The sequence below is a fragment of the Rhodamnia argentea genome, chromosome 8 (genome assembly GCF_020921035.1).
Source record: "Rhodamnia argentea isolate NSW1041297 chromosome 8, ASM2092103v1, whole genome shotgun sequence".
NCBI lineage: Eukaryota > Viridiplantae > Streptophyta > Magnoliopsida > Myrtales > Myrtaceae > Rhodamnia > Rhodamnia argentea.
In genome coordinates this window covers 10,296,351-10,316,979 of record NC_063157.1, presented here as the reverse complement: position 1 = coordinate 10,316,979, position 20,629 = coordinate 10,296,351, and the positions used below count along the sequence as shown (strand labels likewise).

The following is a 20,629-nucleotide window of genomic DNA, read 5'->3' as shown; positions in this document are numbered from 1 at the left end:
TATTCAGTCTTAATTTTCGTTTTTGCCGATTGAATCTTAAACCTTTTTACATTTGTGTTAACTCAGTTCATTTGACTGGTTGACGCTAACGTAGAGAATTTTTTAAAATACTTCAACATTTTTTGAATTTTTTATTTTTTTTTCTTTTCTTTCTCTTTCTTTTTATTTTTTTCCTTTTGAATGGCTAGTGAGTTGTGGCTAGCGAGGGCTGCTAGGCTGGGGGAGACTATCGCGACGACAGATGAGGCAGCCTTCCCAAGATCTAGGCGAGGCGTTGGCGAGGCCATGGCTGCCCTCGATCGGTGGCTGATGTTGGGCAAGCTCTAGCGACCCTCGCCGGCTATAGCTCTTCAACCAGTGGGAAGTAAAAAAACAAAAAGAAGGAGAAAGAAAAGAACAATAAAAAAATAAAGATAAAAAAATAAAAATCCCAAAATATTTACAATATTTTTAAAAATTATTTTTGTCGGCATTGCCCGACCAAATAGATCGAATTGGTACAAATGCAAAAATTTTAGAACTTAATTGGCAAAAAAAATTTATGTAGTACTTAATTGGCACTATTGCAATAGATTTAAAACTTTTTTGATAAATTTTCCTAATTTTGAACATTTTTATTAGGAACAATGTTTCTCTCTTGTGCGTGAAATGTAAGTATTGGTTATTAGATGAAGAACGTAAGCTCCTCAGCGTTACAAATATAACTAATAATGCGAGAAGATGGAGATATGAAGCTTCTGTCGAGAGAACCTTCTTTTGAATATTCTGATTTTGACAAAACTATCCTATTTAAGAAAGAATATAGTTAATGCTCTAAAATACTTTATTGCATGTGTAACATGTGAATAAAAAGCTTATGTTGTTCCAAACTTGGTGTTCAGACTCGAGATGAAGTCGTCATATATTTGCTTCCGAATAAGTTGAATCATATTTTTGTGAGGTCCATTTTTTTATAAATTTGTGACTCAAAACATGATATTTTTCTCATAAACCACAAATTATTATGCTAGCAAAGCTCAAATTATAATCTAATATCACGTCAAATATGGAAACTCCATTTGCAAATCACTTTCAATGCATTTAATTTCAATACGAGCTTTTTAATTTATGCAATTCGACTCCCACGTGTTTTTCATGGAACATACCTAAACACTTTTTATCTTTTACCGGTGCCCAGAAAGTGACGCACACGCCTCACTTGGGCACCCCCCAACACTCTTCCCTTGTTAAATTTGACTTTCAATTAGTCGCTTTCGGGTTACGTCAACATCTCTTATGAGATTTTTGTGTTTATTGTCTATTAATTATAGCTGTCATAACTTAAATAGCATCGACATTGATACGCGATACGACATGATATGACAAGCCGATATGTTATTTTTAAAAAATAGAAATTTTTAACACGTTAGGACACATATCTAAAAAATATATTTTTATTATTATTTCTATGATTTTTCATAAAAATAGATCTTATAATAAAGAAGTAATTTTCTAGCATGGACCGCAGCCGGTTTAGGGAAAAAAAAGGACAATAAAATAAAAAGAAAATTAAACCATTTGAATTGAATGCTCCCGATGTTACTACACCTCTGAATGCCCACGCTCTCTCTCCTCTCTCCTCTGTCACGTCTCTTCCACTCTCTCTCCTCTGTCCTCTGTCATCATCTTGCGTCTGCCCCAGCTCCTCGAGAAAATATTGGCTACAGACCGGGTATTGCTGATCTGGTCCCCATGTCCACCCATCATGCCACACGTGTCCGGAATGGCCCCACCAGTCAGAAAAACGAAAAACTCCTCTCTCTCCTCTCACGGTCACGGTCTCCGTCTCTTCCCCCCGCGTCCCTTTCTCTCTCTTCACCCTCCTCTCTCTCTCTCTCTCTCTCTCTCTCTCTCTCTCGTCCGCCCGACCCCTTTCTTCTCCAACCTCGGCAGTTTCTTGGGCAAGTGCTTGATTTGGTCGAGGAGCTGGCTTTTCTGATTCGGCCGTCGGTGTCCCTGGCCGGAGCTGCGGCTTCCGATCTTTTGGGAGGCAACTCGGGCAACGGCGCCGGAGACTTGTCGCTGAGGGCCCTCGGGAGGGCACGGCTGGGGACGAGAGGAGGGAAGGTTTTGACGGTGGTGGCAGCGAAGATCAGGAAGGTGAAGAAGCACCAGTGTCTGTGGCCCGAGGATCTGGATCCGAACGTGAAGGGCGGCGTCCTCAGCCACCTCTCGCCCTTCGAGCCGCTCACGGAGAAGCCAAAGCCGAAGTCGGTCACTCTGGAGTTCGACAAGCCACGAGCGAGCGGCTGCAAGCTCGACATCTGGCGGCAATGGCCACGAACCGACAAGGATGCCTCGGCCGTGGCTGCTCGAGCTCGACTTGCGACTCGCGGCCATGGCCGCTCGAGCTCGAATTTGGGTTCGCTGGCCACGGGCGAGGCAGCTGTAAGATCGACATCTGGCGCGCCCGTTTCCGGAGACTCCGATCGTGTTCTTCACGGCGGCCGACAAAGGCGGAGGCTCGGGCTCGAGGTCAAAGAAGAAAGAGGAGTCAGGCGGACGAGATAGGGAGGAGGGTGAAGAGAGAGAAAGAGAGGGAGGGAGACGGAGACCGTGACCGTGAGAGGGGAGAGAGAAGTTTTTTCTTTTTCTGACTGGTGGGGCCCGTTCCGGACACGTGTGGCATGATGGATAGACATGGGCACCAGATCAGCAATACCCGGTCTGTGGCCTCCTCTCCTCTCTCTCGAGTCTCTCTCTCTGCCCCAGCTCCTCTCCTCTCTCTCTCTCTCTCTCGTTACTTTTTCAAAAAATCATCACACTTCCCCAAGCTCAGTCTCCTCTCTCCTCTGTTCTTCCCCGTGATGTCTGTCCTCTCTCTCTACTTTTGGAACGCACACGCCTCACCTCTGTCTCGAGAAGCCAACGACGACAACGACTATGATTTTGGCTGCCTCGTCTCTCCTCCGGCGCTCTCTTGCTCTGTCCTCCGCCGCCCGTTCGCTCTCTGCTCCGGCGCACACAAAGCTCATCTCTGCTCGGGCGCTCGGTGCTCGCTTTCTGCTCGTCACTAGCTTCTTTCTCTCTCTCTCTGCAACTTTCTCTCTCTATCGTTACTTCCTCTTCCGCTCTCGCTCTCTCTCTCTCGCCAAGAGACTTCAGAGTCGCCGGACCTCATCCTCAATCGCCTAGAGGCTTCGGACTTACTTTTTATTTTTATTTTTATGAGGGGACTCTAGGAGTCCGACACGCGTGTCGACAGCGTGTCCGGCTCGTTGACGGCGTGTCGGTTTCTTGACACGCATTGATCGATTGTCGGTGTCCGATACCGACGCGACGACCTCCTGCACGTATCGGTACGACCTAGGTCATAACTGATCCAACAACTTATCGATTAGAGGAGTCAATTTCTTGATTGATCAGTCATGGATATTCCCTAGAAATTAGATTCTTCGTTGAACTGCTACGGCCCTACTCCACTGGGTATCCAGTCAAGAAATCTGGTCCTGCTCATCCCAATTCGGGTTCGGTATCATGTATGAGCTCAAATTCGATACATCTTTTAAGAGAACTCTTGGTTGGAGCTCATAAATGCTCGCAGTCAATCACTCTTTAAGTGATCCCAAGCTAAAAAAGAAAGATGATACCAACATCGATACGTAGTTCAACATAGAAACTCACCTTTGCCTCTATGGTTTGACTTTGATATGAGTTCTTTTTTTTGACCCAGACTTTGATATGAGTTCAAATATATCTTTTTGCTTAAATAAGAAACCTGGCATATCCCGAACATACTAGGTAAAAAATTTCTATCAAATACAACGAAAACAAATACTATTATAAATGTAGTGTCTCATCTCAAATTAGACGATTCTTTAATTTAGGTAGACACTTGTCAGATTCATCAAATTCAAAAGCTTAGACATGGACACTAGATCGTGCTTCGCTTGCATGCAATTCATTTCCTACGGTTTCCATGGGAAATGCTTAAATATGTCTTCTCTTTAGCTCGTGCACAAAAAGTGACCTATATATAGGTTCATCAAAAAGATTTGGGTCAACAGTTTAATCCTTTTTGACCCATTTTTATGCAATACAATATTAGCGGCTCATACTTGACCCAACCCAAGATCCAATTTTAGCAATACTTTTCACTTTAAATTGCTGTTGCTTTTGGAAGAATGGACCGGCTCTATGGACCTATACCCCGCATGATGCATGAATTGCCGATGTCAAAATCAATTGTACCGATAAACTATGATGGTAGCGTCGCATGAAAAACAATAATAAGAATAGATGACTCGGTCGATTTGGTGCCCAATTGTCCAGCATTAATTGATAACATCAAATTGATTCGATTCCAAGTACGGAACTATGGCCTTTCGAGATTCTTGATTGGCTTACTTTTTAAGGAGTGTCCGTGCATGTGGATTAGGCGTACATCAAATTCAGACTATTGGCAACAAAAATTCCTATATACACATTCACTATTACGATTTTTGGCTCGTAGAATTTCACTATGGTGCCTCTAGACAATTTCAAGGTATTTGATTTCGAAATACTATCTACAATGGGGTTGTTCATAATAGAAAATAGGGTAAAAGTCACTCAAAAAATATGCAAAAGGACACCAAGAGTGCCAATATTTGTGTACGACGCTCACTTTAATGTTAATATTTTTTTTATCACTTAACCGCCAGATCGTAGAAAAAATGATCACTTAAGTGCCAATTTCAGCAAAAAACGATCACTCTAGTGTCAATTCCAGCCAAATAATACATGTAGTATTTTTTTTGTTAATTTTTAATATTATGTGGAATTTTTTTTAAAAAAAGGCAGTCCATATTGGCGTCGACGTGGTAATTTTTTTTAAAAAAACCACTCCATGTGAATACCATGTGTGATATCTTCTACAAAATAAGCTAAAATATTTTTAAAAAATTAAATTAAATTTTAAAATTAGCTTACTAACTATAAAAATAAAAATAAAAATAACGAATCTAATTTGTTGCGGTCCCTCGCCGCCGCCGCCGCCACCCACCATCCTTGGCAATGCCCGACGAGGGTGGGGGATGGCCAACGACCCCCGCCACTATAGCCCTGATTTTTTTAAAAAGTTTTTTAGCTCGTTTTTTTAGTTTTTTAAGTCTTATAACTTTTGGCAAATTTTGGCTTTTTATTTATTGCTGACTTGGAAGCTCCAATGAGCCACGTAGATGCCACATTAGATTTCCGGCGGAACTCATCGTAGTTGGCGCCGAAATAACCGTTTTTTTTTAAATTGGCACTTAAATGATTCAAAAAAAATATTGACACTAAAGTAATCGCCGTACATAAATATTGGTACTCTTAGTGTCCTGCCCAAAAAAATTCCTACGATGAGATATGTATTTCGATTTTTTTTGTGGCACGAAAAACTCAAAACTTATACCCATGGGAAGTATTTACCTGCAATATATATTTGCGTGACATATTTACTCAAGTTTTTTTTTGGTCCCACGTGCAAACAAAAATTTTGTCCACACGCGGGAGGAGGGCTGACACCTCTATCTATACCAGCGTTGGGCTAGGACAACCCCAAACTTCACACACTCTTCCAATCCTCTCTCTCTCTCTCTCTCTCTTTCTCTCTCTCTCTCTCTGGCACCATGGATACTCCTCTTCTATCCCCCACAACAGAAACTTACGGAACCTCTGAAACTTGTGGAACCGTGTTACCCTTGCCGCCCCAACTGGACCCAAACGAGACCGACTGGATCGTCCCAGTCAACGACAACAAGCAACCGTCCATCTACAGGGTCCCCGCCTTCATCACCAACCTCAGCCCCAATGCCTACCGGCCGCAGGTTGTCTCTTTCGGCCCCTACCACCACAACGATGTCCAACTCCGTCCAATGGAGGAACACAAGAACCGCGCACTCGACCACTTCCTGAACCGTTCCCAGAAGACCCGCGAGCCCTTCCTCGAGTCCCTGAGGAAGGTGGCACGGAACCTTGAGGAAAGCTATGATGCACTGGACCCAAAGTGGAAGGATGGCGCGGGGGACCAGTTCCTGGAGCTCATGATCACGGACGGCTGCTTCATACTCGAGATCATGAGGATCGCTGCAGAGGTAGAGGAGGAGAAGAATGACTATGCGCCCTCTGACCCCATCTTCAGCACCCACAGGATGGCATATATAACGCCGTACATAAGACGGGACATGTTGATGCTGGAGAATCAGCTGCCGATGCTAGTGCTGGAATGTCTGGTCACAGTCGAGAGAGACGGCAAGGAGGTTAGTTTGTTAGATTTCACTTCGTCGTTGGAGAGGTCATTACACGCAAGAAAACCGCCGGATTAATGTTCACCTAACAGCGCATATTAGTAACCTCATATGGACCTCACGCCATGGTTCGAGATCAGTTAACAATTCCATTAGATCTAGATAAATGAGTATGTAATAATTCTCTATCTGCCATAACTCATAAGAACGACAACCTATTTTGGTCCACAAAAAATAAAAAATAAAAAATTATTATGAAGTCTATTCTTTTAAAAATATATTATGTTTTTACATTTATAATCACTTTAAACTGTTATGCTAACAAAATCTTTGGATTTATCACCTCAATCGAAAACCTTTTTTTTGCCCTTTTGTGTGAGTAGCATCGACACGACAACAATCTAGTATTTGATGTGCTGGCTTTACTCCGACATCACAGCGTGAGGGTTACATCAATGAGCTCATCCTCAACTTCTACTTCCCCAACACCGGCGTCAGACGGATGGACAGATTCCTGCATGTCATGGATGTCTTCAGGAAAGGCCTGCTGACGCCCGAGAAGGTCCAGAATGGGCCTGAGGCTGGTGGCGACGAGATTATCCGGTCGGCCACCGAGCTGGAAGAGGCCGGGATCCGTTTCAAGAAGAGCCATACTCGCAGTCTCGAGGACGTCTCCTTTGGCGGAGGGGTCCTGAGGCTCCCCGTCATCAAGGTGGATGACGCCACCGAGTCCATGTTCCTCAACATCATGACCTTCGAGCGCTTGCACATCGGGGCTGGGACCGAGGTCACATCCTACGTCACCTTCATGGACAGCATCATCAACAATGAGGGGGATGTCGCGCTGCTCCACACCAATGGCATCATCCAGAATGCCTTGGGGAGCGACAAGGCGGTTGCCGAGCTGTTCAACTCGCTGTGCAAGGAAGTGACGCTCGCATCCAACAACAGCTTTGACGCCGTGCAAAAGAAGATCAGCACATACTGCGAGAAGCCCTGGAACAGGTGGAGGGCTAATCTCAACCACACCTACTTCAAGAATCCTTGGACTATATTGTCTCTCATCGCCGCCATCCTCCTCTTCGCAATCGCCATAATTCAGACCGTATATGCTTTGCTCACCTACTATTGAACCCTCCCGTTGCCTCTGTAATAATAATTTCTTTCTTCTATTTTTTGGGTTTTTCCTATAATGGCTTATGCACGATAATCATCTGTTGATTGGTTGTTGATTATTGTCAAGAATATGATTTTCCTCCTGTTTTCGGTCGTGCTTATTTCCCCCTTTTGAACAATGCAGATTTGGCTGTTTATATATCATTATCAAATGACGATTCTCTTGTTTCAATCTTCTTCATTTTTGTCCAACTTGGATACACAGTCCGAAGGATCATCCAGCTTTAGGGAAATGAAATCTTCCGTTGCAACATCTCCTTTTTCGTTAGATTTTGTTGAAGTTGTGGGCAATTTATCCAAAAAAGCCAAGACTCATACAAGTTTACGTTAGAATTCGGCGCGTAATCATAATGAAATAACACGTAAAAGCAAAAAAAAAAAAAAAAAAAATCGAGACGTAACGTTTTATCATGTTTCATCCTTAAATTAGGGCCATGTTCAGTAGATGATTTCACTATAATTAGCACATTGCACCTCTCGTTACAAGAGAAAAAAAAATATATATATATATATATATATATATATATATATATATATATATATATATATCAATCGTTACTCATGAACTCATGCCCAAACTCCAATAAAAAAATATGAGCATGACCCCTTTTTTTGTCGATGAAGAAAATGAACTACATGTCACTAATTTTTAGATACGTAATGAGTAGTTAAAGTATGTGATTCTAGCTTAGTCGGTGGTAGTCAGGAGTAATGGCTAAAAATCTGTTCAAAGTGTAAAACGAAGCAAATATCTCTGCTTGTGACAGATTCTTAGCAGAAGAGTCGATTAGGAAAGACTTTTCAAAGGCTTCGCCTTCGTGCTTCGCTCTTTCATGTCCAGATTAACTACAGCTCCATATATCCCTTCCACCAAACATTTTGGTGATACATGCAGCCCCGAAAGCTCCTTCCTTTTTCCTTTGCCGAGTAAATCCCACGTATCAGAGACACGTTTGGTTGGGTATTGAGCGCGAGTCCTATTCCGCCCGCTATTAAAATCACCCACGCAAATATCCGACACCAAAACAATGGCCAACTCTATTTCCTTAACGTTACTACTTAGTTGACACCCGATTTTTAGTCAACAAGTCATTAAAAGTAAAACCTTGAGACTATATTTTCTGATCGTAACATGGCCCGTTTCTTAGCAAAAAAGAGTCGTCTTAGTGTTTTTAAAAGTTTTTCAAGTTTCGTAGTGTTCTGTCTAAAGCCATGCATTGATTTTACCAATAATCAAAGAATATTTAGAGTAGACTTTTTAATTAACTATTGAAGTCAACACTTGGTCAACATTTTCCAAAAATTTCAAAGATCCTTTAATCAACTCATTTTTACCTTAATTTGACTTTTGCATCATCAATTTAAAAAAAAAAAACCGAAAATCGACTTTATCCCAAATTTTGATTATTGATTGGCCAAATTCACAAATTAATGGAAAAAGTACACTTTTAGTGCCAAAAGTTATGTACGGAGATCACTTTGGTACCAAAAGTTTTAATCGGATCACTTTAGTCCAAATTTTCTGAAAAATGATCACTTAAGTGCCAACTCCAATATACTTCGCCAGAAATTTGACGTGGCACTTTTTTTTATTAATAGACGACGCTGATGTGGCTCGCCGTAAATTTCACCATTTTCTTCAGTTGGTCGAACCAAATTTGAGCTGCCACCGAAGCTCTTTCCCTCCATTTTGACCTAGGGCTGTCAATTTTGGGGCGAAATCGAAATGGAGGACTCAATTTCACTTCAGCCGCGGTAGGGTTTCTAATTTGGGGTTCAATTTGGGCATTTAGGGTTTATGTTAAGCGAAATCGGCATTTATGACATCTTGTTGTTCTTCAAATTGCTGAGTCGGTCTCCGGCAAGGCACGTCCTCCTTCTTTTTTTATGTAAAAAGTTCACATAAACTCCTTGTAGACTTTCCGGCGGCCATGAATGCATGTAGCACTGAAGTGATCGAAGTTACAAAAACTTGGCACTAAAGTGATCGATTTGAAAGTTTTGGCACTAAAATGAGTGTCATACACAAGTTATGGTACTTTGGGTGTACTTAAGCCCATTTTATGTAATATTTATTTATTTTTTACCATGTCTAATGTGTGGGACCCACCTTAAAAAAAAGAGTTAACAAAGTCAACAAAGAAGAAGGCGAAAGCATAATAGTGCACGTCTCGATTCTTTTAAGAACCCGAGAGCCCCAAAACGCAGAAACAGTACGCAAAAAAAAAAAAAAAAAAAAGGAAAGAAAGAAGGAGAAGGGAGAGAGGAAAAAAAGGGAAGAAAGAATCGAATGTGCGTTCATCCATCACGGACGTCTCCCCGAGCTCGTTTCACTACGTGCCGCAACGCTAGGTAAGTGCTCGCACTCCTCGTTCGTCTAATCGGAATGGTTTTCATATTTATGGCTCAAATTCGAATTTATGAAAAAATTGAGCCTCGAAGTCAGATTTTGGAGTCGTTAAGTTAAGAGTCTTTAGGGGAACGATAATTTAGGGTGTTGTGGAGCTGTGGGACTTTACAAAACTCAATTTAGACTTATGGTTTGTCTGAAACAAAATTTGAAAGTTTGATGCACGTAGTGAATAGTGTGCGATCAGAACATGTTGCGCCCGTTCTTACCACTTTTCGGATAGATTCTGGACAAGCCGTGTTGGGTATTTTGTTATACATTATAAGAGCTTTCTTTGGACTCCAAGTTCGTTTAAATCGAAACTCGAAGGAGGGAGTTATGATCCGTTTAAATTTATCCGCAAGCTACGAGTAGCGGACAACATGCGTGTCCGCTACGAGCGAACATTTTGTTGGTGCGTAGGTGTTGCCTTAGAGACAAATAGGCCTTTTTCAGTCGAGTCATGCTTTAATGTAGCATATTACTCATTTTTTTTATACCATTTTTCATATATTTGATAGGAACACGTGTGCGTCAATTTGAGTAACCACCGTAGGTTGGTTTTCAACTTCTCTAGGTGAGTGATATTATTTCTTCTATAAATTTATAAAACTCATGCTTTGAAAAAATATAGACATTTTATGAGTTAATGAAATTTCCTTGAAAATGAATTTTTATTATAGCATTATTTGCGCAAAACATCGGATCGGACATTTACTACCCCATTTAATATTTGATATGGTTTGAGAAGAGGTTGTGATATGTATTCTCAAAAGGTATTCTTGTGGATTAAGTTGAGTGCCAAAAGATTTTATGCTTGATTTTGTACATGATTTTGTGATATTGATTCTGGACTAGACTTCTGGATATTGGAGGATGAGGTTGTGGTGCTTAATATCACTGTGAATCAAGTTGGAGGGTTTGTGGGTATGCGCATACTAGTCTATGATATCCTTATGGGCCAAGCCACTAGCATTATAGATGGAGAACTTATCAAGGGGGGATCTTTGTCGCTTTTGTCACGGGGTGTAACGCGTGGCCACGGTTGGGTATTTAATCACGAGATTGGTCAATGGATATACCATTAACATGTATTTTCAGGAGATTGGTAAATGGATAAACCATTGATATGTGTTTTGACATTTTTATTAAGAAATGGTATTTCTAATATATATATATATATCATGTTGGAAGTTGAATATGACTCATCGTGATATTGAAAGTTTCTGATACTTTGTTTTTGGTGAAAAAAAGAGTCATGTTTTGTGTTTTAAATGTGCATTGTAAGTGTTCGATCTGCTTAGAAGAAATGTATTTCTCATTGAGCCGTGGTAGCTCACTCCTTTCATCTCATTTTTTTTTCAAGTTCTTCCGTGACCGCAAGTAGGACGTGAGCGTTGCGTCAGCAGCAGCATTTTTTTATAGGATTTTTTGTATGAGTTGTATATAGCTGTTGAACTTTTGAATTATCTTTTAATAGACATGTACATATATTTTTTTTATGATTATATAAAAGCTCTGAGAGTGTAACCTAATGACTATCTTCGATATAAGATGGGATTTTGGTTAACTTGAGACTACGTTCTTTATAAAAAGAATGGCGGTGTCGTACCCTTATTTGTGATGAATTGGGGTGTGACATTTTAGTCGCCAACCATCAAAGGGCTTAGCTGGGAAACTTCCTTTGCCGATTCACGCGAACCTATCATCGACATGAAAAAGAACTGGAAATTTGACGAACATAATAAATTCCAGTGATTATCGTTAAGTTCTTCCCCCGCCCCCACCCCCCCCCCCCACCACCCTCACATCCCCAACCCCTAACACCCACCCACACACACACAATTTTTCTAACTACTCCGTGTTTGTTCTATCTGACTTAATGATCTTAATTATTGCAGAAGTTGATTCGCCATCGGGTCTGGCCCCGTCGATGCAGGAGGGGAGCTCCATGTGCAGCGACTCGTTCTTTTGTTCTTTTGTTTTTCGAAGACTTTCGAGGGACTCCGCTGGGACGTCATCTCGTATGCGACCGTATTGGTCTTCTTCTTCTACAACCTCTGATCTTCGAAAATCCATGGATTGACGTTCTGGGTTTTGTTGGCAAATGTTAGGATCTGTGTTTAGGTGAGTGATCGTTCCCCTTTCGTTGTTCCCTGGGAGTTCTGAGAAATGAATTGGGCGTCCAAATCGGGGATCTTCTTTTGGCTGAGTAGTGTTTTTTTTTTTTAATGCTTTTCTGAGTCCAAAAGTCTGTGCATTTATGCAACTTTTTTTTGTTCGTTTGTTTTTTTAACCTAAACCCTTTATGCAAAAAAAGAAAAAGAAAAAGAAAATCCCTTTATCCTAAAAAGTAAAAAAAAAAAAAAAGCGCTTACCAAGCATTATTTACATTTCATCGAAACTCTTAAAACGCTTTGTTTTGGTGTACAAGCATTTTTCAAAATCTGAATCAAACGCGACCATGATCTGTAAGCAATTGAACATAAACTTCATGTGGAAATTCAATCATAGACGGATCTCCGATCTTCATGATTTTTACAATCAATAAGAATAAAGACATACCTTTGTCCATAGCAATTCTTGAAGAACGATCAATGCAGAAGACAAAGACGATGAAGAATTTGATTTCTCTCCCTTGACCCTCTATTCTTTCATGTTGTTTCTGATGGAGAGAGACAACCGTACGTTACGTAATTAATGTTTGTTCGTTGATAGGATGGAAGGAGGATTAGACTTCTTTTAAAAAGAAACGTTATCCAAAAGGTGCATCTTCAACAGGTGCATTCCATCAAAGCACGTTTATTGCACCTTTCAATTGTATCCTTTCGTAACCAACATAAACTAATAATTATAACATGAAATAATTATTAAACCTTTATTATAAAATCATATGGGTCACATTTATTTTACATTATCGGCCACGACAAATGCTGCGCTTGGATCATCAAAGAATAATATGTTCCCATGTTTCCACTTGATTTTTTTTTTTCTTATCTTTTTTCCAATTTCATTTGTGAAGTTAACTTTTCCTTCTTCTTTTTTTTTGTCGGAGCGAAGTCAACTTGACAGATCACTTTTTATCTAAGTAAAACCTACTGTACCAAATGCGACCATAATAAAGTTCAGTCATTATTAAATTAACCTTACTAGAATAATAGTGTTTGGGTAACTATAAGAATAAAAACATGTTATAGGTCACAAATTTTTAAAAGATTGGATTTCTCAATAATTTTTAATTATTTATTATTCAATTTTCTGTGGCCCAAAATAAAATGTTATTTTTATAGTAAATTAAGAACCGCCACATAATTATTTCTCTTATTTTCAATGACCATCGATGCCTAGGTGGGCCCCACAAAAAAGGCCAATCAAACTCTCAGTTGATGGAGTCAATTTAATTAGCAGTTACTTAGTTAGCCTCTTCTAGTTCTACCCTCGATCAAGTCCCGAATCACGACGAGACCTTTTGGCCCCGCTTCGATTTTAATATGGGTGAGCGGTTCCAGGTTCCTTACAGGTTCCACCTAAAACTTGGAATCTACCCGTCGGAACAGATTCATCATTTTTTGGAACTTGGAACCTACCCCGTCACAGGTTCTAGGGTCGGTTCTAGGATAACCTAAAACCTATCAATTTATTTTATTTTATTTTTTCATTTTTAGTTAACCAAAATAAGAGTGAATGGTACAACATCTAAGAGAAAGTAGAAGTGAGTGGTTTTAGGTTCCGTATAAATTACATTTATAACCTGAAACAAATCCATTGGAACACGTTTATCATTTTTTGGAACCCGAAACCTAAAAATTTGTTTGGCTCCATATTATACACTCAAGATCGGACGGCATAGAACATTGTAGGATCGTGCAAAAACACAAACAAAAAAAAATATAAAAATTTATTTCGGGATCTAGGGTCTAGGTTCCAGGTTCTACTACCTAGAACCCGGAACCTATCCGTTGGAACAGGTTCCTCAATTTTTGGAACCCGGAACCTACCCTACATATCTTGGAACCTGGAACTAGACCGGATCCTACAGGTTCCGGTTCCGGGTTCTCGGTTCTATTCTCAAACCATGCTCACCCCTAGATTTCAAGGCATGGGTTTCTCCAACGAAGGTTCTTCTTTTGTTCCACTTCATGTTCTCTCTTCTTCTTCTTCTTCTTCTTCTTTTCCTTATTGGTTTATTTTTACTTGGTGGATGGCTCGATTCTTGGATCGATCGAGCATCGTCATGTTACCCGTTATGCGATAGATATATCAATGGCCATGGTGATTCAACTCGATATCGAGTGACCCGCTACTCGCTTTTGATATGCTACATTGAATTCCGGCTTTTTCTGTGCCAATAACTTGATCATAGTCAAACCAAAGCATAGTTTCAGCAAATCCGCAGGCAGTTTCGGTTTTTTGCTTGTTTGTTTTTCTTTTTCCGAGTGCTTAAGCTATAAATTAGTCTGCTAAGTGTTTTTCCCTCTTTGTTTGCAGCTTCACGCAACAAGATGGAGCAAGAGGCTCGGAAAGAATGCACCGAACATATTATAAGCCTTCAAGAATGCGCCCCCGACGGGATAGCCTTTTATGAGATCCGGTGGAAGTGCCGCTGTTGACACTTAAAATAATCTAAGAAAGACTCGTGACGAGCACGTGAGGAAGCGATGATCGGCTATAGGAAGGAACACCAAAGCAAGGCACGTACCAATCAGAAAGGTGCCACGTGTCGGGGTAAACTCCGGCGCCACTTCTTTCTAGAACAAGAAAAAGCGCGCGGAGGGAGGCCACGATTGAGACGGTTGGCGGTAATCCCCACGAGGTAAAAAGAAAAGGCGCGAAGAATGGGAAACCGTTATCCACGTGGCTTATGGAAAAGAGCGGAGCGTGGGGCCAAAGGAAGAAACCGCTCGCCGGTTACCAAAGAGCTTGCCTATAAATACCTCGCAGTAGCAAGATACAAACACACACAACAAAATCCAAAACACTTGCATTTTCAAACTAGCTCTTAGCATTTAGCCTTTAGCCTAGCCTAGCTATAGTTTTTAGATCCCCGTCGTCGATTCAATTCCGGCGAGTATCATATCCAGAGTTAGGTGTCGTCGATTAGATTCCGATGTCTACTCGTTAGGTTCAAGACCGTTGATTAAATTCCGGTGTTGCATCCTTCACCCATCTTGTCCAAGACTGTCGATTCAATTTCGGTATTGTGTCCTACAATCCCCCGTCCAGTGTTGTTGATTAAATTCCAGCGTTGTGTCCTATATCATATCCCGATCCTGTCGATTCCATTCTAGGGTTGCGTCGAAGTTTGTCACATTATGTTACTATTGCGCACATTGGGCCGTCGAAGTTGTCGAAAGCCTATTTGTAACGCGCCCTTTTGTGTAAATCTACCGCATTTGACACTCTCTGTCCAAAACTGACCCCGAACTCTTTTTCGGAAAACGAACGGATTAAGTTCGATAAAAGATTCTCGCGTAAGTAACCCTCTTTGGGCCATAGTCAATTTAGGGCCTAGAACCCATAACCAGCAAAGCCCCGTCGAAGGATTTCAACGCGCAACAATCTTTTTTGGCACGCCCGGTGGGACCTTTGGTGTCGGTTCGAGAGAAGTGCTATGCCACGCACACGAGGACGTAACAACTTAGACGGTGGTGGAGACGAACCCTAGGAAGAAATACAACGAATGGAGTCATCCACGGCCCATCAAGAGGACGTCGAGGTCTCCCGACGTAACGTTGAGGAGTCAAGGAGAAATCCAGAAATGACGCCCGTCATGTTAACGTCGATAAGGCGTACCATCGAAAAAGTCCAGAACGAGTTTGCCGATCACATGGTCCAACGGATGACCGAGGTTGTCAGGCCGTTAATCATCAACACGTATCACGAATGTGCTGCAGGACAACATGGGATTACAATTAACCCACCTCATGCTCAAGAAGGGAATGGTTTCGTACCAGCAGCAAGCGGCGGTTTACTAGTAACGACACCGCCAAATATAGGCCTTGGAGCACAGAATACTCAGCCTTTAGCACATGTGCGGATTCTACAACGAGGGGAGGCGTTAATGGCCAACGAACCTAGACGTCCGGTAAATGCATACACAGATATGTTCCCTAAACATCCTATTCGACAAGATATACCTGCGGATACCGTTATGTTTCCGAGACACCCTGTTCGACAAGACGAGAATATTGCTCGTCAGGAGGTTGTTGCCCAGCATAACCCTATCCCTATCAATGAACAATCGGTACCCATGATCATCGAAAATCAGGGGGCAGTACCATTTAGGGGGCAATGGCAGGCTAGGGGGGAAGATCAATTTCCCCAAGCCAGGGGACAAGGACAAGATGGACACCGGGCCATACGACCTGGATATCGCCAGATGAATCAGGCTTTACAACCACCAGGTCCCGAGCCAATGTTTCAACCTATTGTGCAACCCATGTATCATCCGCCATAACCTGGTTATCAAATGCCATATCAACCACATTACCATCAGCCAGTGTTCGACCAGGCACTCGTATACATTGACCCAATGGTAGGATACCGGGCTAATGTTTACCGAAAACCGTACCCAGATTGGATGGATACGATCCCGTATCCAAGAGGGTTTAAAATACTTGAGTTCACACTTTTTACTGGCGAGGATGATCACTCCACGTATGAACATATCAATTGTTTTCTAGCACTATGTGGAGATGCTACACATGCGGATCATTGGAAATTAAGGCTCTTTCCATTATCCTTGTCGAAAACAACCTTTACATGGTATACCGCACTACCACCCAATTCGGTGTTGACATGGGAGCAGATGGAGCGTTTGTTTCATGGCCGGTTTCAAAGAGCAGTGTCGAACTTGTCAGCAGCGGATTTGTCAACAATGAAGCAACCGACAAACGAGACTGTCGACCGCTTTATTGCAAGGTTTAAACGGGCTAGGAACAAATGTTTAGTTCCTTTACCGAAAAAGACGTTCACTGAGTTCGCCTTCAACGGATTGAAATTCGAAATACGAGATAGGATGGTGGGGCATCCATGCACTGCACTGTTCGAATTATCCACAAAAGCAAAAAAGCATGAGAGTCCGCTCAAGGAAAAAGACAAGAGGCATACCCAAAGAGGAGATGTAAGTTTCGTCGAGCCACCCGATTTCGACGAAGAATTAGTGGATCCCGTCGAAGTAGCCGTCGCCCGATTAACCATTGACAAGCCATACACGTACCAAGCATTGAAGCCAGCAAGGATGAAAGAAAAGTCAGCTATAATGGCTAAAGCAAAAGAGGCAGTGTACTATTCATTCGATGCGAATCGGGTAGAAGAAATTTTCGACATATTGTTGGCCGACGGACAAATCAGATCGATAGAAGGACAGAAGATACCGTCCAAAGAAGAATTAGCAGGGAAGAAGTATTGCAAATGACACCACTCATGGAGCCATAACACATCGGATTGTTTAGTTCTTAAAAAGAACATTCAAGAAGCGATTCGACAAGGAAAGATCAAATTCGCCGAAGACAAAGGGAAACCCCCGATGGATGTGGACATCGATCCTTTTCCAGTAATGACTGGAATGGTGTCTTTAAAGCGATCGAGTAAAAGGCATACGTCAACGAATTTATGCACTCATTGCAAGCGAAAATTGGGAAACATGAGTACACCCGAGGAAGGGTACCAAAAGAGCGGTCGAACTAGTCAGAGGGACGAGACGCCTTTTCACATCGAAAGTGCCAGCCTCGAAGAAATCCCAACCATCGGAGAATTTATAAGTCATTTAAGCAGAGATACGATGAAGGGGACCCTACAATTGGTATTTTAAGTGAGCCAAGTGGCAAGTTTGATTATTACGTGAGTTATGGTCCACCACCCCCACATCCTCAAGAAAGAGTCCACTATGGATGGGGGAAGGAGTTCGACAGAAATTTTCGACAAGGCCTCCACGAGCCACCTCGTCGACGCACTCTTAAGATACCAAGCAACCCCGTAGAGGGATCGTAGTATGAGGTGACAGAGGACCAAGAAAAGGAGAAAATCTTGACCCGAACTCAGAAGAGAAGGGTGCAAAGAAAGAACAGGGTCGGCATACTACGGCAATAGGAGATTCCAGCCAGTCATGGCTCAATGGCAACAGCTCCTAACCACACCAAACTGCGAAGGCCAAGAAATCTAGTTTGGCGGTGACGACCGGAAGAGACACCCTCAGCTCAAGAAAAAGAGGATAAGGGTACAAAGCCATTGAAAACATCTGCGTCTAAATCCCGATTTAAAATCCCCGTTAGCAGGTCAAGATCCCCCCTAAGCTCTTGTATGGTACGAGTTAAATTACCACACGAGTTTCGACTTGAGTCGGCTTCACCTGACGGCGGTGACAAGGAAACGACGCAAGAAAAGGAAGGGGCTCGGTTTTGCTTCAACGATGAAGAAACCATGGAATTCAGGAAACCCATGGAAGATCTCTCAAATCATTTGAGGTCGCTCAATATAAATGCCAAGATCAACGGGCGGCCGGTAATGAAAGTACTTGTGGATGGGGGTTCAACGTTAAATCTCATTCCATATCGCTTCTTCAAGAAAATAGGAAGGAATGATGACGAAATAATCCCATCGAATATACAATTGTCTGATTTCACCGGCGAGATTACTCAAGTAAAGGGAGTATATGTCGCCGACCCGACCGTCGGATCTAAAATATCGAGGACGTCCTTCTACGTCGTCGACGTTGACGGATCTTATAACTTGCTGTTGGGGCGGGATTGGATACATGGAAACCAATGTGTCCCATCAACACTTCACCAGATGCTGGCATTCTGGAATGGGGACAAAGTGGAATATGTAAAAGCAAATCCCCAAACTTGTGTTACCTGGACCCGTATATCCGGCCGGGACAAAGTGATGCTAGATGATTGCATTCGCATATCTAAGCCGCCCGAAGTGGACTCAAGAGATATTGCATTCTGCCGTTTTGACAAAGGGAGCACCGAATGGATCCCAAGAAAGGAACCGGTGGAACCAATCGACCCGCCTTCCGATGGAAAGTCAGTCATTTGCGCAAAACCTCGCTAAGAGGTATGCGGCCTATAGGGTCAAGCAAAGTGATCGAGCTAGACAGCTTGTAGACGGCATTTTAGATTTTGAAGAATCCCCAATTAAGGAGGACGACAAGGTAATTCAAGCTCAAGACCCATTGGAAGAAGTCAATCTCGGAGACGAAGTTTCCCCTCAACCTACTTATGTGAGCCAACTACTCGATCAACGATACAAGGATCAAATGGTAAACTTATTGAGAAAATATAAGGATTGTTTTGCCTGGAATTACCATGAGATGCCTGGCCTTTCAAGGAGCATAATTGAGCATCGATTGCCAATTAAGAAGGGATTTCGACCACACCATCAAGCTACCGTAAGGTTCGCTCCCGAAGTAATCCTTAAAATTAAGAAGGAAATTGAGCGTCTCCTTTCGGCCGGATTCATAAGATTAGCAAGATATGTCGAATGGTTGTCGAATATTATGCCTGTCAAGAAGAAGAATGGCAAACTCCGAGTGTGTGTCGATTTCAGCGACCTTAATGCGGCCACCCCGAAAGACGAGTACCAGATGCCCATGGCCGATATGTTGATCGATTCGGCATCCAATAACGAAATGATGTCCCTCATGGACGGACATTCTGGGTATAACCAGATATTTATAGCAACGGAGGATGTTCACAAGACAGCGTTCATATGTCCCGGGGCCATTGGTACGTTCGAATGGGTTGTCATGCCTTTCGGATTGAAGAATGCCGGTGCTACGTACCAAAGGGCAATGAATTACATTTTCCACGATATGATTGGGGCATTCATGGAGGTCTATATCGACGACGTCATCGTCAAGACAGCACTGGTAAGTCATCCGGACCACCTAGAGCAAGCTTTTGAGAGAATGCGCAAATTTAAGTTAAAGATGAATCCTTTGAAATGTGCTTTCGGGATAAAAGCTGGCAATTTCCTTGGTTTTTTGGTTCACCAAAGAGGTATAGAAGTAGACATGAATAAAGCCAGGGCTATTTTAGAATTGCCATCTCTCGATAATAAAAAAACAGTGCAAATATTAATCGGAAAATTAAATTTCTTGCGGCGTTTTATAGCTAACTTGTCGGAAAAAATTAAAGTTTTCTCCCCGTTGCCCAAATTGAAGAATGAGCGAGAGTTTGTGTGGGAAGAGAAGCACCAAGTGGCTTTCGACAGGTTAAAAGAGTATCTCATCAAGCCACCAAAGTTGATGCCATCAAAGGCGGGGCGGCCATTGAAGTTGTACTTATCGGCCGCCGATACAACGATCGGGAGTATGCTGGCTTAAGAAAACAACGAAGGGAAAGGGCAGGCCGTGTACTACCCGAGTAGGATGCTCAACGATGCCGAGACGAGATATACGTCCATCGAAAAACTATGTTTATCAATGTACTACGCCTGTACAAAATTACGACATTATATGTTGCCGACTACGGTACATGTAATTTGCAAAACAGACGTGATTAAGTACATGTTGTCCAGGCCGATCATTAGGGGCCGAATCGTAAAATGGGCATTTACTCCGATAGAAATTGATCTGATTTATGTGCCGCTCAAAGCAAGAAAGGGGCAGGCAATATCCGATTTCATTACCGAATACCCATTAGGCTTAAAAGTCGAGGATGATGAAAATTATCTTGGTATTGCACCTTGGATATTATATTTCGATGGATCAGTGGCATCCGGTTCAGCAAGCGCGAGAATCATGGTTATATCACCTTTTCGACATAAAACAAAACTCATATTCAGGCTTGACTTTGAATGCTCAAATAAC

General features: G+C 42.1%; 1 protein-coding gene and 1 long non-coding RNA gene across 2 annotated transcripts; one reads left to right on the top strand and one right to left on the bottom strand.

Annotated features, from left to right (window-relative positions):
• Positions 1-1,692: 1,692 nt before the first annotated feature.
• On the bottom strand, positions 1,693-20,163 carry LOC125316215. The gene is made up of 4 exons (XR_007199520.1): positions 20,153-20,163; positions 5,067-5,074; positions 1,859-1,969; positions 1,693-1,827 (listed from the first exon to the last, which is right to left on the bottom strand). It is a non-coding gene; the product is annotated as an uncharacterized LOC125316215 (long non-coding RNA).
• On the top strand, positions 5,631-7,450 carry LOC115728439 (UPF0481 protein At3g47200-like). The gene is made up of 2 exons (XM_030658773.2): positions 5,631-6,260; positions 6,688-7,450. Exons 1-2 carry the CDS (start codon positions 5,631-5,633, stop codon positions 7,378-7,380), a joined length of 1,323 nt encoding a protein of 440 aa, XP_030514633.1. The 3' UTR covers positions 7,381-7,450.
• Positions 20,164-20,629: the final 466 nt, after the last annotated feature.